Source organism: Chelonia mydas, chromosome 14 (assembly GCF_015237465.2).
Source record: "Chelonia mydas isolate rCheMyd1 chromosome 14, rCheMyd1.pri.v2, whole genome shotgun sequence".
Taxonomy (NCBI): Eukaryota; Metazoa; Chordata; order Testudines; family Cheloniidae; genus Chelonia; species Chelonia mydas.
In genome coordinates this window covers 38,767,856-38,784,380 of record NC_051254.2, presented here as the reverse complement: position 1 = coordinate 38,784,380, position 16,525 = coordinate 38,767,856, and the positions used below count along the sequence as shown (strand labels likewise).

The window sequence follows — 16,525 nt, the reverse complement described above, 5'->3', positions numbered from 1 at the left end:
CACCTCCGCTCTGCCTCCTCCCCTGAACCCACCGCTCCACTCTGCTTCTCCGCGCCCCCCCAGGCTGCTTCCCGCAAATCAGCTGTTTGGCGGGAAGCCGGGGAGGGCTGAGAAGCAGGCCGCGGCTTCCTGCTCAGGCCGAGGGTGGCGGAGGCGAGCTGGGGCGGGGAGCGGTTCCCTTGCGCCCCCCCCCCCCCCCCCAGGTTACCTGCTGCGGAGCGGGCGACCCTCCTCGCGCCCCCTCCCCAGCTCACCTCCGCTCTGCCTCCCTGAGCCTGAGCGGGAAGCTGCCGCCTGCTTCTCAGCCCGCCCCGGCTTCCCGCACGAACAGCTGATTCGCGGGAAGCCTGGGGGGGCGGAGAAGCAGAGCGGGGCAGCGCGTTCAGGGGAGGAGGCGGAGTTGGAGCAGAGGTGAGCTGGGGCCGGGGTGGGGTGGGGAGCTGCCGGTGGGTGCTCTGCACCCACCAAATTTTCCCCGTGGGTGCTCCAGGGCTGGAGCACCCGTGGAGTGGGCGCCGAAGGCGCCACTTTGGGCCGGTTAAATTTAAAAGCCTTTTTAGAACCGGTTCTCCCTCGCGGAACAACCGGTTCTAAAAGGGCTTCTAAATTTAACAACTGGCTCCAGCTCACCACTGGGCTTGAGGAGCGTCTGTCTAGATTATAATATTGCCAACCTCAAAGGTTGAAAAACCATGACTCAATCCCCCCTTTCCCCCCCAAAAAATGTTGAGCTTGGCCCCAAACCCATGAGATTAAAAAAAAAATGGAACAGTTTTTGGGGGGTCTGTCCTCTGATTTTTGAACTCCCTCCAGTGTGTGTCAATTAATGTTGCCCCCCTCCCAAATGTGTGACTTTGGTCTCTGCTGCAGGTGTCCGTCCCCCCATCTGAATATCCCCTGCCCAGCAATGAATTCTCCCCTCCCAAAACCCAGATCAATCCTGTCCCCCACTCCCAGATCTGACTGTCACCCAACTTCCAGATCTGTCCTTCTCCCTTGTCTGCCCCCCTCAGCTCCTACCTGAATTCTGCCCTCAGATCTGCTGTCATCCAGCTCCCTCCATCAGTTCTGACCCCACATCTGCCCCTCAGACCCTATATCCCCTTTGCAGCTCCTGGGGTTCTTCAACACCTGAGCCAGATGAGCAGGAGAAAGAAGTGGACTCTCAGACCTGGTGGAGCTGCTGTAGTGGGGTCCCCGTTCCTAGGCTGCGTGTTGCAGGGATGGGAAGGGGTGGGAGTGGGGGGGGCAAAGCAGAGTAGCCATCCCATTGTTCATAGTAGGGGAAAGGAAGAAAAATGAGGGAATGGATTTGCCTTGAGCTGCTGGGTAGAGCTGAGCAAAAAAATCAATTTTTGATTCAGTGGCCAAACAAGAAAAAAGAAAAGAAATTGTTGCGGGTCAACCTGAAATGACTGTTTGCTTGTTTTTTTCTCAGCAAATATTCCAAAGCCATCTCACTTAAAATGACAATCTTCTTGAACTTAATTTTTTTTTTCCAACCTGTGTTTGGCAGGCAAGGAGCTGGGAAAGGATTGAGATGCAATGAAGTGAAAAAAGGGACTAAACATTTATTGCAAAATCAGGGATATTTCTGCTAGTTACAGAAAAGCAGGAAGGACACATTCTGAACAGAAATCCCCTCATTAACAGGCCTGGGGCATGCCTGGCACTGGGCTTTGTTTTATTCTGTGCATCTCACTGGAGTTTCCCATTGACTCACTTCACATTTATTTCATATTCCCGTTATTGCTGGGGTAGTCCCCACCCGAGCCATTGGCTTGTTTGTTAACTTGAATAAAACAGGGATGGAGATGAGGAAGGGCCAGCCCATGATGGGCCTGGAGCATCATTCTCATATGCCTCATGTCTCGTTCCCTTTCTGTCACAGAGCAGAGAGAATAGACCATACGTATGTCTACACAGCAACCAGACACCCATGGCTGGCCCATGCCAGCCGACTTGGTCTTGCGGGACGCAGGCTACTGGACTGTTTCATTGCTATGTGGACTTCTGGGCTCGGGCTGGAGTCTGAGCTCTGAGACCCTCCCGCCTTGTGGGGTTTGAGTGCCCTGCCAGAAGCTGGAGCACGGAAGTCTATACCGATATTTTTAGCTCCATAGCCAGAGCCCCGCGAGCATGAATCAGCTGATCTGGGCTCCGGACTCTCTGCCGTGGCTTTTTAATTGCTGTGTAGACGTACCCTGTGCTGCTAGGAGAGTCTCCGCGGGAGCATGACCACAGAGACTAGGGAGTGAGTTTCACTTCCTCAAAGCTAGTTAGGTACCTATCTCCTACTGAGAATCTGGGTCTAGGAGGTTAGGAAGAGGACAAGACGAAGCTCCGAGTGAACTAGGGAGTCTTCTAGGCTCATCAAAGCTAGAAACGAAGGGTAGATCTGCACTGCGTTTTGGAGCCCAAGGGAGTGAGAGACTCAAGCTCACGGGGCTGGTGCTGGTGCTCTGAACGGTGCTGTGTGGACGGGGCTTTGAAATTGAGGCTTGGGCTCTGAAGCCCTTCCTCCTCCCCAGGCTTCAGACCTGAGCTGCAACGCCTACGCACGACGTTTTGGAGCCCTCGCGCAAGCCCCGCTAGCCCGAGACCCTTGACCCAGGCTGGGATGATCCACAAGGGGGCGTAGACATTCCTGAAGGGCTTGTCTCCGTGCAACACTGCACCTGTTTAACGACACCTGGGATTTAAGCCGCATGTAGTTAAACCCCTTCAAATGCCTGCGCGGACCCTCTTAAATCAAGACAAACGATCCTTTTAAAGTCAATTAGGAGCAAGTTTAAGCTAAAGCCAGTCTTGCCAACCCCCAGTGTTCAAAAATGGTGAGTCAGGGCTCCTCAAAAATCAGGAGTTTTTAAAAAAAGATTGTTGTAGCAGCTAGTCATGGATCAGGACCATGTTGTGCAAGGTGCTATACAGACCCAGATTAGAAAATGACCCTTTGATGCAAAGATATTACAGTAATAAATGTTTTAATTTGTTGGAGCCTTTAGGAGTCACATTTTCAATCTTTCCTCTGCAACTCGGACGGCTGAAAACTTCTTTTAGGTATTGAATGAATCTTCTTATTCTGTTTGTGTTATTAACGGTTAATTAATAATTACCATCACTATTATTATTTTAATGGACTGATTTAATAAGAGCGCAGATCCGGATGGAATCACAAGAAAAAAAACACCAAATATCATGACACTCACAAGAAAACCACGTGTGCTGGCAACGCTTAAAATTGAGCCACACCGCTCTTAAGCCAAATTAAGATCATCCAGACTGGTGTTTGCTCCAGGTTCAAATTAAATCAAACCCTGGTGCAAAGCCTGCATGTAGACAAGGCTGCAGAGGCTCGGGGAGGCGGTGCAGGAAATGGCTAGAGAGAGGGGCACATTTCATGGGGGGGGGGGGTCCCAGTGGGATGTTTCCCCCCTAAGCCTCAAGGGATCAGTGTGAGGTGGACCCCTCCGCCCAAGTAGAAGAAGGGGAAAATTTTTTCCCCGTTGAAGGAGGCCAACATTATAGTCGTATGGTCATCTTCATAAAATTCCACCCACCCCCCTTCATAATCCAGACAAACCCCGATCATCCCAGGCCTCCCACTATGGGGTTGGAGGGTCTCAGAGGAGCCGAATGCCTCCCTCCGAAGCCACCAGCGCCCTTGAGACCAGATCCCATCCTCAGGGCTAAGAGCGAGCCATTCCTTCCTCTGCACGGACTCTCTGGCAACCCCCACGGCCCACTCCCTCTGATCCCCAAACTCCACCTCCCAGTAATGTCTCCCTGAAGTGAACCCCTGGGTGCCCAGTACACAGGGAGCAAGAGCAAATCTTTTGGGATTCTCGGGCAAGAACTCTTGTGGTTTCTCTCCTGATCGCACAGATTTCCCGTCCGCAGACACGATGAGCCACGGGTTCGCGGTGTCAGGATCCAGAATCACATCCTCTGAGAGGGGTGAGAGAGAATCAGAGCATTAGATCTGGCTGTGTACAGCACATGGGGTCCAAAAGATCTACAGATGCTGGGCTTCTCTCCCGTAGACCACCTCTGGGCAGTGCTCCAAGTATCTAGAGCTGAGAGGGCATCTGGCCAATATTGCCAGCAACCAGAGCTTCATGCGTTCCTCATGTATCTAGGCTCAACAGCCACAGCATTTGGGGTGCTCACCACCTGCATCCCAGCTGGGAGTGCCTGGGAACTGTCATCCTCGAGGAATTGCTTTAGGAGACTCCTCAACCACCAGCGTACCGGGGAAAGGGCATCTGCTCCTGTAGCCCCTTAGTGGTGGGGCTGGTCAAAAATGTTCCTTCCTCTGAAACTGTTCCAGTGGCAATTGTGGGGTTTGTTGAAACGGAAAGGTTCTGCTTTCCTTGATTTATTTTTTTTAATTGCTATTTTTTCATTGGAAAACTAAACAACACACATCCGTGCAAAAAAAAAAACCAGCCCAGATTGATTATTTTTCGGCCGTTGGCCAAAACTTCTTCCATTTTCACTCTCCCTTCCACCTTCCCCCAGCCCAAAAATGTTGCTTTCCAGGTTGTTGTTTGTTTGCTGGCTTTTAAGAAAGGTAACATTTTTCCGCGCAGGGGCGGGGGTCGTCTCCAATTTTCCAGTCATCTCTACTTAACAGCATGGGGCCCTTCCCCTCTGCCCAAGGCCCCACCCCTCCTTTTCTGCCCCCTCTCACCCGCTGGAGCCCAGAGTGGGCACACACACACACACACCCCTGTGTGCCCCCAGCCCCAGTGCACCGGCTTCAGGGAGGAGCATGGTCGGGCCATGCAAGGCTGTTTGGGGAGGCAGAGCCTTCCTCAGTTTATGCTATCCACCACCTATGCAAAAGCTTCCTCAGTCACTGGAGTGCACCAGGAAACTCATCGGCACCTCCAGTGGCTGTGAGAAAGCATCACACCATGGAGTGTTTTAGGCTCAGGGTTAGGATGGATTGATTACCTTTGAATTCCTCCAGAAGCTCACTTCTCTTAGGGAAAGTCGCATGGATGAGTTTTGGATCGGGAGCAAGAGTCATCTCTGCCTGAAACTTCCGTCTGACTGCTAGAGATAAAAACAAACCAACCAACTAACCAACCAAACCCAGAGATTGATAATGCCTCTTCATCTGATTGTTCAATCCCTAACAGGCTTTATCCTTGGTCTTTGCCTTGGTGTGCAAGCGCGGCGGGGTTGGTGTAAGCTTGAGTGTGACTGGGGGTGCCATCAGGAGAGGAATTAGTAAGGGTGAGACAGGGGGTTGCAGAGGAAGATCCAGGGAGGAACATGAACATGGTCAAGTTCAGGCTGAATATTGGACAACGTCCAGATTGTGAGATGGGAAAGTATCAGGCTGTGGAATCGTCTCCCAAGAGAACTGCCAGGAGTGGCTGCTCCATCACTTTGGAGTGTGGACACAAGACTGGACAAAAACCTAGAAAATGGCCTGCAGGGAGAAATCTTGTCCATGGGTAGCAGGTGAAACTTCCCCTGGGGAAGGCTGGCTCCCTGTCCCACCTCTTCCACCCACGGCCCTGCCCACACTCTACCCCGAGCACTGCTCAATCCCCACCCCACCAGTGGCCGTGTCCCTCCTTTCCTCCACCCCCTCCTCTGTGGAGCATGGCGGGGTGTGGAGGTGAGAAGTGGGTGGGGGGGTCTTGTGGGGGAAGGGTGGCGGAAAGGAGGGACACGGCCGGGACCTCCAGAGTGGGGGTGGAGTGGAGGAGAGGAGGGACTCCCCAGGCAGTGGTGGGGCCTCAGGGACGGGGTGGAGCAGGGAGGGGAAGAGGTGGAGCACAGACATGGCTTAGCCTCTCCTGGCCTATTATACCCACCACCTATGATCGTGCCCTAGCCCTGGGAAGATGATACGGATGGTCTAACCGTGCCTTCCTCCTCAAAATTTATGATTCCTTGCAGTCCCTAGACAATCCACTACCTGTTCTTTGCAGTGTTGTTGTAGCCAGGCTGGTCTCAGGATATTAGAGAGACAAGGTGGAATTGATTGGGCCAACGTCCAGAGAAGAGCCCTGTGTAGCTTGCAAGCTTGTCTCTCTCACCAACAGAAGTTGCTCCAATCAAAGATATTACCTCCCCCACCACGTCTCTCTGTTTCACAACCCAGCATTTCAGGAGAACACACTCTGCCATGGGCGGCAGGTATCGTAGACAGGGGGAGGCGGTGCCTCCCCAAACAGCCTAGCGTGGCCCCCGCCCATGCTCTGCCTCCAGGCCAGGCGCCCTCCTGCTGTTCTCAGCGCTCTGCCCTGGCCCAGGTTGGCTGGCCTGCCTCCCACAGGGACTTAGAGTGGCTGGTGCTGGGGCCGTGCTGCCCAGCTGCCCGGCGCTCCGGGGCTGGCCACTTTGCACACCAGAGCTGGAACCTTGCCCCCTGGCCGCCCAGCGCTGGGGCCAGGGGCAGTGGTGAGGAGCAAAAGGGAGGGGGAGGAGTGGCAGAAGGGGAGGAGCCTCAGGCACTAGGGCCGGGGCCAGGGGCTAGCCTCTCCCAACGGCTGGGTCACCGGCCGCCCCTGAGCCCTGCACTTAGCAGAGGAAAATATTTTCTGTAGATTTCCATTAGCCCTAACTGCACTTAAGGGTTGGGTATCATTTTTCAAAACATGACCAGATGACTTTGTTTAGTAGTCCCTGGAAAGTCATATCCTCTCAATAGCAGGGTAGGTGGCAGAAGAAGGGACTTCTTGAGACCAGCCAGGGTAGAAGAAAAGCAAACCACCACAGCTTTCATTTGAATGGTGGGACTGAGGCTCTTCACACAACACACACTGAAGTGGCCACGGTCCACACAGACATACAAGACTTGATGGCCAGAGATACTAAGAACTCAGAGCTTCCACAGCCTCTTTGTTTATTTGCAGCTTCTTCGAGGCAATTTTTTTCATTATTTACATGAAAAAATATTTTTTTTCATAATTTTGAGCCAAAAAAAATGAGAATTTGGCAGTTTGGGGCTGATTTTTGTGTGTGGCAGTTCTGGGGCAAAACTTTTTCAAGTGTTGGCAGCTTTTGGCTGAATATTTTTGGTGTGTGTCTGAAAACTGAAAAATAAATCAGGTTTTCATTTTCTTTTAAGTCAAAATTTTCTGTGGAGAAAACAAACATCCCAATTTCCAGGCAGTTCTATTATTTGATCCTCTTCCCAGAAAATTAAAAAAAAAAAAAGTAAACTCTTGTTAAAAAGCAGGAATCAGCATTCAGAGACTTCACAAACCCATCCTGAGCAGACAGATTGTAATCCCTGTTAGAGACAAACCAGACGTCTGCTCTGATCAGAGGCTGTACAGCCGAGTCAAAGGAGCCCTTGCAAAGCAGTAACAAATTGACCAAACACACAGCCCACCAGATCCCTTACCTCCAAGCACAGGGTCTGCAGCTACTTCTCCGAAACTCCCCAATAGCCTTCTCAAGGGCGCTGGTTTGCAACTGGCTTATATACCTAGCCTCACAAACCCTCTGTTCCCAGCTCTCTCCCAGATTGCGAAACAAAATATATGTCCAGTTCGACAGGATTCCCCGCACGCCTGTTTAAGTTGAAGTTTCTCTGGCGAAAGATCTCTCTGCGCTCGGGGAGGAGGTGTTTCTGCCTGGTTCCTCTGAGCACTGGGTGATGCAGACTCAGCAGAATTTGTGCTCATGGTTTGTAAACACCAGATTTCATACACTATCCCAGTGGTGCTGGAATACATTTAATAGTGGGGGTGCTGAAAGCCATCCCCCTTTCCCCTGTCTGTCCCCAATCCACAGAGCTGGGGCTGAGAGCAGAGTCATTTCTCTGGAAGGGTGGGACATGGATGGGGCCACAGCTGAGGGCAGGCGCTGGGCCAGCAGCAGGACCCTGGGCACAGGGCTGACAACCAGAACCCCAGGCGCGGGGCTGGGAGCCAGCATGCGGGACTGGGACCAGAGCCTCGGGAGCAGCGCCAGCAGCCAGGACCCCACATGGGGGCCAGAAGTGGAGCCCGACTGTGGGGCCAGCAGCTGGGACCCTGCGTGGGGGTCCGGGAGCGGAGCCCCATGTAAAACCCCTGCACCCCAAATCCCGCGCCTATGTACAATCTAGACAGCTGGGTGAAACAGCCTCCTGTTGGAGTATTTTCCTCGATTCACCGAAGGCAGAACTCCTTCTGTGAAGTTCAGTTCCAATCTCCTCTTCACAGAAATGAACTGAGCCTTGAGCAAGGTTTCCTGGAATGGTCTTGTGCATGTCCTTTGGCTGATTGCATTGTGTCAATTTTAATCAGTCTGTAGGTCAGAGTTAGAGACTTTGGATGACTCAAACAAGAATACCCCATGAGGTAGGGGGGCCTCATTGAGAGATCACTAGACTGGGCCTCAGGACACCTGGGCTGTAGTCCCAGCTCTGCTTCCGGATGACCTTCTTGCCTCAGCTTCCACACATGTCAAACAGCGATGATGCTAATAACCTCCTTTGCAAAGTGCTACATAAGAGCTAGATATTATCATTAAAGTGCGTGCGTTCCCCGAAGTTGGAAAAGCCACATTCGCCCATGGCATAACTCCTCGGCAGCCAATGGGGTTATCACTGGGATGCATCTGACCCTGAGGAAATCCCTCCATGCAGATCAGAATGCAAACTCCCTTGCTTTGCCTGAGAGGTCCATTGGCCATTGACCCTTGGAAGCAAAGCGTTGATGGCCCATTGAAATCAACAGTGAGTCGTTCCACTGATCATCACAGGTGCTGGATCTTATCAATTAAATGGCACAATGACCTGATGTAGGGTAGGGAGACACACTCTAAGCGAGTGCAATTGCTAACATGTTGGCAACACTTGTGCGCCATCACTTGTGAGCCATAGCACATGCTCATGATGGTGCAGGTGTAGCAAATACCAGATCTAGTGTAGACTGACTCCAAGACACAACTCTAGGCTTCCCCGCATCCCCACAGAGAATGTTCCTACTAGGGAAAATCTCCACGCTATTGCAGTGCTTCTCAAACTGTGGGTCGGGTTGGGACCCCAAAGTGGGTCGCAATCCCATTTTAGTGGGGTTGCCAGGGCTGGCTTAGACTTGCTGGGTACTGGGGCCAAAGCCCAAGCTGAGCGCTTCCGCTCTGGGTGGTGGGGCTCAGGTTACAGGCCCCCTGCCTGGGACTGAAGCCCTTGGATGGTGGGGCTTTGGCTTTGTTACCCGCACAAAATTCTCTGTCACTTGCTCACTCTAGGGCACCCACCTTTACCCAGTTCCAGGGCTCAAGGCTTCCACCTTTACCTAGTTCCTAGGGTTCAAGGCGTAACCCTCTTAATTTAGGCACTCATTTTTATCCCGTTCCTAGGGCTCAGGCATAACCATATGCTCTAGGGCACCCACCCTTACCCAGTTCCTAGGGCTCTGGCGTAACCCTATCAATTTAAGCACCTCTTCCCTCAGAGCTCCGGGCAGACACCAGTTCCCTCTGGGCCCCAGGCTTAATCTTTTGTGGGCTTACGGGGTCTTTTACCAGTGAAAGAGTCTTACACAATAATATCCTACTTAACATTTATTTATTAACAATTACCAAAACCAGAATACAATGCTACGCATACAATGCACACCACTCCCAGTAAGGCAGATGAACTTTTCTTGATGGCCAGTCGGGATCAGGTCCATCTGGGGGACTCCAGTTTCTGCACGGTGTCATTGCCAAAGTGTTGAGGTCTGGCAGCTCTGATCTTTGGGACTGTGTCCTGGAGTTGGTTCCCCAAAGAACTTCCTTTTGGACCCCAGTTTTCATAGTGAAACTTGAGTCCTGCTTAGCTGTACCTCAACCAATCATTTCACTAAAATTTTACTAACCAATCCTAACAAAATTCTCCAACCAATCATAACCCAAAACCTTAATTAATTTACACCTAGCAAAATTAATTATATGGCAGACAGAAACAATCAAAGGACCAGACAGAGATCATACAGACAAACAATAGGGAAGTGGGGACCATAATGACAAAACAATACAGAAATGAGGATTTCCCAACCACAACTACTGATAAGTGGTCTCTTGCCAGACAGGATGCCATCAAACTAAGTTTTCTTTAACCATCTTAAGATCTGTTTCTTTATCTGGTGACAGTGGGTGCCATTGGGACAGGATCTCCTTCTTAACAACCTGATATTACGTTGTTTTAATCTAATTTAGATGGAATGTGAGGATGGGACTTCCTGCTTCTCAGCTAACGGTGGCTGCTCTTTTAATCTGGCTGCAGACGAAGGCAGTAGGCTTTCAGCCTAACGATAAGGCTATAGGCCAAACAATATGGCATCCGATGAAGTGAGCTGTAGCTCACGAAAGCTTATGCTCAAATAAATTGGTTAGTCTCTAAGGTGCCACAAGTCCTCCTTTTCTTTTTGCAATATGGCTACAGGAAAAGGCTTTATCCTTACAGTTCCACTCCCCCACTTGGGGTGGTAGGGGTCGGGCAGGCTCAAGCTGTGGCCCCACTCATGGAGTCCTGTAGTAATTTTTGTTGTCAGAAGGGGGTCGTGGTGCAATGAAGTTTGAGAACCCCTGGGCTATTGTATAGCCAGAGAATAGTGATTGTGAAGGGGCAGCTAAGGATCATTCACTGAAGGGTAGAAAATAGAGTTGGTCAAGAAGTGTGGCTTTTTGTTTATTTGTTTGTTCCCCTTCCCCCTCCACTTGGGTTAATTTTACACAAAAAAGAGGGGAGGTTGCCTACGTTCTGAGTGGAGAATGTTGCCTTTTTGTAAAAACAACAACAAAAAAACCCCCATGAAAACCAGAAAACTCACCAGACAGCAAAACATTTCTGCTGAAAAATGCACCAAACCACACAGGATTTTGGCTAGCAGAATTGCTGCAAACTGGAAAACTTTCGATTTGGGGTGACAAAAAAAAAAAAATAAATAAAGTAAATATGAGGAAAGCAAGCAGCCATTTTGTGCAAGAAAAAAAAAGTGAATTTCATCAAAAATCCAATTTTCCAGTGAAAAGAGGTTTTGATGGAAATATTTGACCAACCCTAGTAAAAATCATCTCAAGAACATTGTGATTTTCATTAAAAACCTATAAAAAACCCTGGTAAAGACTGAGACTGTATTGCATAGACAGGCCAAATAAACAGGGATGGCTGATTGGGGACAGCAGCCGTAGGCCCAGTTTATAAGATGATACAACATATTTGCATCTAGTTTCCTTCTAGGATCCAGTTCCCTGTGCAACAATACCTTATCTGGGAGGAACAATTGCATCTCTCTAGCCCTGCTAGTTTTTCCTGTCCGTAGTGCCACATACTTTCCCTGGGAGCTTTTACCAGTTTGAGGGCAGGGACCAATTGTCCTCTGAGAGATGTCAAAGGATAAGACCGAATCTCCCTCATTTGGAGTGTCTTTTCCTGTGTTTTAGGGGGCCCCCAGGGATTAGAATTAGATGAAAAATGGGGGTGGGGAGGGGAGTTGCATAAAAATGAAATTTCCAAGTTATTTTCATTTCAAAGTGTTTGGAAATACCCAGGTTTAGAACTCTGTTTTTCTCTCTCTCTCAGAAACTTTCTTGGAAATGGTTGAGATCCAATAAAGTGAGTGGTAAGTTCTGCAAAATCAGGGGTATTTCTATCAAATACAGAAAAGCAGGGGAAAGTGACTTACACAAAGAACAAATATGACACATTTTAAACACAATTCCCCCACGAAATAAACCTGGAGTGAGATGCACACAGAGCATGTTTTTATTCTGTTGTATCTCACTCACTTCACTTTTGTTTCATGTTGTTCCCATTATTTCTGGTGTATGCACCACACCAGCTGTTGGGTCCTTTGCCTAATTGCTTAAGCAGAAACCACAAGGTATGATGGGTCGATGGCATTTGTCCTGTGTTCTTCATGTATTTTAGTCTTTCTATCACACATTCGATTGGTCTGTGGGGAAAAAGAAAAAAAAAAGAAAAAAGCCTGGACTGAGGCTTTCAAGCATCTGCTGTGGATTAAAAATAAATGCGGAAACCAACCTTCTGCTTCCATTAATACACTGACCTCAAAAGGAGTCCCACACAGCAAACCAGAATGTGTTATAAGAACCCTTTTAATGACCAGTTTCCCAGGCATACCGTACGTCTACACTGCCATTAAAGACACGCAGCACAGCCGGCCTGGGTCGGCTGACTGAGGCTTGCAGGGCTATACAAGTGCATTGTAGACATATGGGCTTGGGCTAGAGCTTGAGCTCTAAGCTCCCACAAGAGGGGAGGGTCTCAGAGCCTGGTCCCACATATCTAGGTTGCAGTTTTAGCCCCGCAGCTCAAGAGTGTGTCAATTAACCCGGGTTCTGAGACTTGGCATTGTGCGTTTTTATCACAGTGACGACATAAACCATAGAGTCTAGGCACTACAGGACTAGGAAGGGCCCATTTCTCAATTACAATGAGGCAATTATATATAGGGGAAACTCAAGAGACTCTTGACTGTCCCCAAGTGAGCTCAGCCGTGAAGGCATCTGAATCTTGCTGCCTCTTGGGGAATTCCCCTACTCACGCCCTGTCCCCGCACAGCCAGATTCCCCCTGGCTTTGGGACAGTGAGAGACTACCATGGTCTGTCTCAATGACAGAGAGACATACAAGGGCACTGGTGGGATGGCTGCTGTCTTGGCCAATGCATAGTTACACACAGCAGTGAGTGTGGATGTAACTGGTCTTTCAATATGGAGTGTAGATACACATACCCTAAGCACCACTGCAAGAGTGGGCAAGGCTGTAGTCCAGAATTAGAGCGTCTACACAAGGAGCTACTATGGAATAGTTGTTCAGGCTGCTTCCCAGCGTAGACAAACCCTTAGTCTTGGATACCAAGGAGCTGCCTTCTCTGCCACTTGGCAAGTTTTTTGTGACTCATGTTAAGACAGGTTTCAGAGTAACAGCCGTGTTAGTCTGAATCCGCAAAAAGAACAGGAGGACTTGTGGCACCTTAGAGACTAACAAATGTATTAGAGCATAAGCTTTCATGGGCTACAGCCCACTTCATTGGATGCATAGAATGGAACATATAGTAAGAAGATATATATATGTGTGTATATATATATATATATATACATACAGAGAAGGTGGAAGTTGCCATACAAACTGTAAGAGGCTAATTAATTAAGATGAGCTTTATCAACAAGGAAAAAAACTTTTGTAGTGATAATCAAGATGGCCCATTTAGACAGTTGACAAGAAGGTGTGAGGATACTTAACATGAAGAAATAGATTCAATGTGTGTAATGACCCAGCCACTCCCAGTCTCTATTCAAACCCAAGTTAATCGTATCTAGTTTGCAAATTAATTCAAGCTCAGCAGTTTCTCCTTGGAGTCTGTTTTTGAAGCTTTTCTGTTGCAAAATTGCCACCCTTAAGTCTTTCGCTGAGTGGCCAGAGAGGTTGAAGTGTTCTCCTACTGGTTTTTGAATTTTATGATTCCTGATGTCAGATTTGTGTCCATTTATTCTTTTACATAGAGGCTGTCCGGTTTGGCCAATGTACATGGCAGAGGGGCATTGCTGGCACATGATGGCATATATCACATTGGTAGATGTGCAGGTGAACGAGCCCCTGATGTGATTAGGTCCTATGATGTGTGTCACTTGAATAAATATGTGGACAGAGTTGGAATTGGACTTTGTTGCAAGGATAGGTTCCTGGGTTAGTGTTTTTGTTGTGTGGTGTGTGGTTGCTGGAGAGTATTTGCTTCAGGTTGGGGGGCTGTCTGTAAGCGAGGACTGGTCTGTCTCCCAAGATCTGATCGGGGTTCTAGGCATGTGTCTGCACAGATCTGTTCCTGGGCTTTTTCAGGGAGTTTCTTGAGCAGATGGTGCAGTTTCTTTTGGTAATCCTCAGTGGGATCAGAGGATAACGGCCTATAGAATGTCGAGTTAGAGAGCTGCCTAGCAGCCTCTTGTTCATATTGCGACTTATTCATGGTGATGACAGCACCTCCTTTGAAGACAGTTGGTCTTCATCTCCCTCTAGTCACTGGTCTATGTACTACACCCATTAATAAGCCTAGTCCTTTAGTAACCAGTGTTAGCGGCTGGTGCTTTTAGAGTTGAAGGACTCAGGTTCAAACCTCACTATTTCCATAATTTAACCGCAGCTCCCTACAGTGGAAGCTTTTGTAGAAGCTGCTCTTCCATCCCCGCTTCCCTGCTGGGGCTGCTTTCAGAGCAGAGACAAAGCAGGAAAGGGAAGATGAGGAAGCCACTATATTCAGTCCCCTGTGTTGACATCACGCCCAGCTCTCCAGCTGCACACAGACAGGGAGAATGGAGGAGACTGTGCCTGTGAGCGGAGATACAGAGTCCTCTACAGTCCAGAGGAGAAATGACACATTTTAGATACACTATTCAGCTGGTAGAAGAAGTAGTCCTGGTATCAACTCCAGCCCTGGAGGAGAAAGGAAGTGGTAGCCTTGAAGAGCGAGAGCTCAGTGGACATTTCTCTGAATGCTGCTATTTAAAACAGCACGTCAATGTCTACTGGAACTAGAGCATCAGCGTTAAGGTGTTTTGGGTGCTGTTTCTATTCAATATAGAGAGTTTCTATTCAATGTTATGTGTGTGTGTGTGTGTGTGTGAGAGAGAGAGAGAAATGGCTGTTTGTGTGATCGTAGCTTGTGATTTCCTTAGTTTGTAACGTTTCTATTTGTATTTTTGTGGTGGGTCTTATTTTGATATGAACGTAGAAGCTTTAGCTGGAAAGTAATTAAAGGGGTTTGGGGTTTTTTATGAGGGGGATTGGAAGAAAAAGTTCCACATGGGAACTTACCCTTTTATATGGTCCCATAGTTTTAATCATTTCTTTCTCCAGGTTAGGTGGCTGAGCATCTGGTGGCTGGAACAGGTGAAAGAGACAAAACTAGTATATTATAATTCTGTATACTGTATTGTAATAGCCCATAGAAGTCCCAGGGGCTAGATCACACAAAAAATCCCCATGGAAAATGTTGGCTTTTTATCTCCCATTTCCCCCCATATTTTTCTTTTTGTTTTGTTTTGTTTTTCAGCAACCAAAAATTCTCAGCCAAAAACTGCTGAAAAACAAACAAACAAACAAAAAACCCAAAAGTTTGACAACAATTTTTTTAAAAAATTTTGTCTAATTTTTTTTGTTTCAGTTTCCTGATTGGAAATTGAATTTTTTTCAGTTAAATTAGACAAATTCTGATATTGAAAATAATATATTAAAAAAGTTTTGAGGAAAATTGTTTTGACCAGCCCAACTCGAGCCCCAGTGTGTTAAGCTCTTAGTACAAACATGTCAGGAAAAGACAGCCTCCGCTTCTCAAAATTTACAATCTCAATAGACATCTAGAGACAAGTGGATACAGCAAAGGATTGGTGAAGGAGCACAAGTGAACCATAAGATTTCATGCTGCCTGGCCCAATTTTATGGCGATGTTTTTAAAAATGTGGTTAAGGTAGTCCCTTAAAAGGAGATTGAACATTTGCAATCAAAACTGCAGGTTTTTTTAATTGAAAATTGGGTTTTGGCCAAAAAAAAAAAGTAGAAAAATCAAATGCCTGAAAACCAAAATATGGAAACTGAAAAATTTCCATGCAGAAACACTTCCATGGTACCTCAGATGGAGCAGTCCAGAGAGAGACTGGTTGTATAGGTGTGGAGAGGTGAAAGTTAGAGTCGGTGAGACCCCCACCCACCCACTCTGGCCAGCCCCCTCTTAGCAGGAGACTATGGCTGGGAATCTCACTCTCCCTCCAGCCACTAATTCACCAATTTCGTATTGGAGAGACCTGATGGAAAACTAGCTGAGCTGAAAGCCGACCCCAGCATGTCTTTGCTGCTCTTCTGCTGGACCTGGCTGGAAACTTACCGTATTGTCGCCAGACCTCTTTTTCTTCCATATATACTGCTCTATAGGCGCACAGTCTTTCAGTCACCTGGGCTTGTGCCTATATTTGCTCCACCCGGCAGCCTCAGAATCTCCTTTTTGGGTGAACTTTGCACCCAGGGAGCGAAGGGGCAAGAATGAAGCAGACAGTTCTTGTGTGCTATCAACGCCAAGTGAATCGCTATCAGGCAGAGCAACCAACCTACATCTTCATAGAGAGGTTGATCTCCTCTAGCTCTATGCCGGTAGATTCTCAATGATTTAAACAGAAGAACGCCATATTTAAATGGTTTTGTTTAAGTTCAAACTACTTCCAACAAAGTCTGATGTCAAGCCAAAAATCTGGGAAAATGAGAAGGGAAGGGGGGAAAGTATCCAGAAAAGAAGACAGACAACAACAGGGGCTCTCTCTGGTCAAAGGTTTTGAGACCTGGGTGCCTACAGTTAAAGTCTTAAATACATAAGTAAACTCCAAAAATCTGTAGGCTCCCCATCCCCCCCCCAAAAAAAGTTCTAAGTTATCAGCAGCACCTATTCACCTCAGGAGTAGCTGCTGGGTGGACAGTGGTTTTAGAATCAGGACACCTGTTCAGACACCTAGGAATAGATTTAGAAACCTAATTTCAGACACAGAGAGAGAGAGAGAGATTAGATGAAATGATTTTA

At 48.2% G+C, this 16,525-nt stretch overlaps 2 protein-coding genes across 7 annotated transcripts in view; both read right to left on the bottom strand.

Annotated features, from left to right (window-relative positions):
• Nucleotides 1–16,525, bottom strand: part of LOC114022341 (zinc finger protein OZF) — a 793,526-nt gene that overhangs the window by 232,534 nt on the left and 544,467 nt on the right. The gene's annotated exons all lie outside the window — the stretch shown is intronic.
• On the bottom strand, nucleotides 2,949–15,872 carry LOC102943749 (vespryn-21). Its single transcript, XM_027833603.3, has 4 exons — nucleotides 15,842–15,872; nucleotides 7,373–7,432; nucleotides 4,960–5,061; nucleotides 2,949–3,948 (listed from the first exon to the last, which is right to left on the bottom strand). The coding sequence occupies exons 1-4, from the start codon at nucleotides 15,870–15,872 to the stop codon at nucleotides 3,443–3,445; spliced, it is 699 nt and encodes a 232-aa protein (XP_027689404.3). The 3' UTR covers nucleotides 2,949–3,442.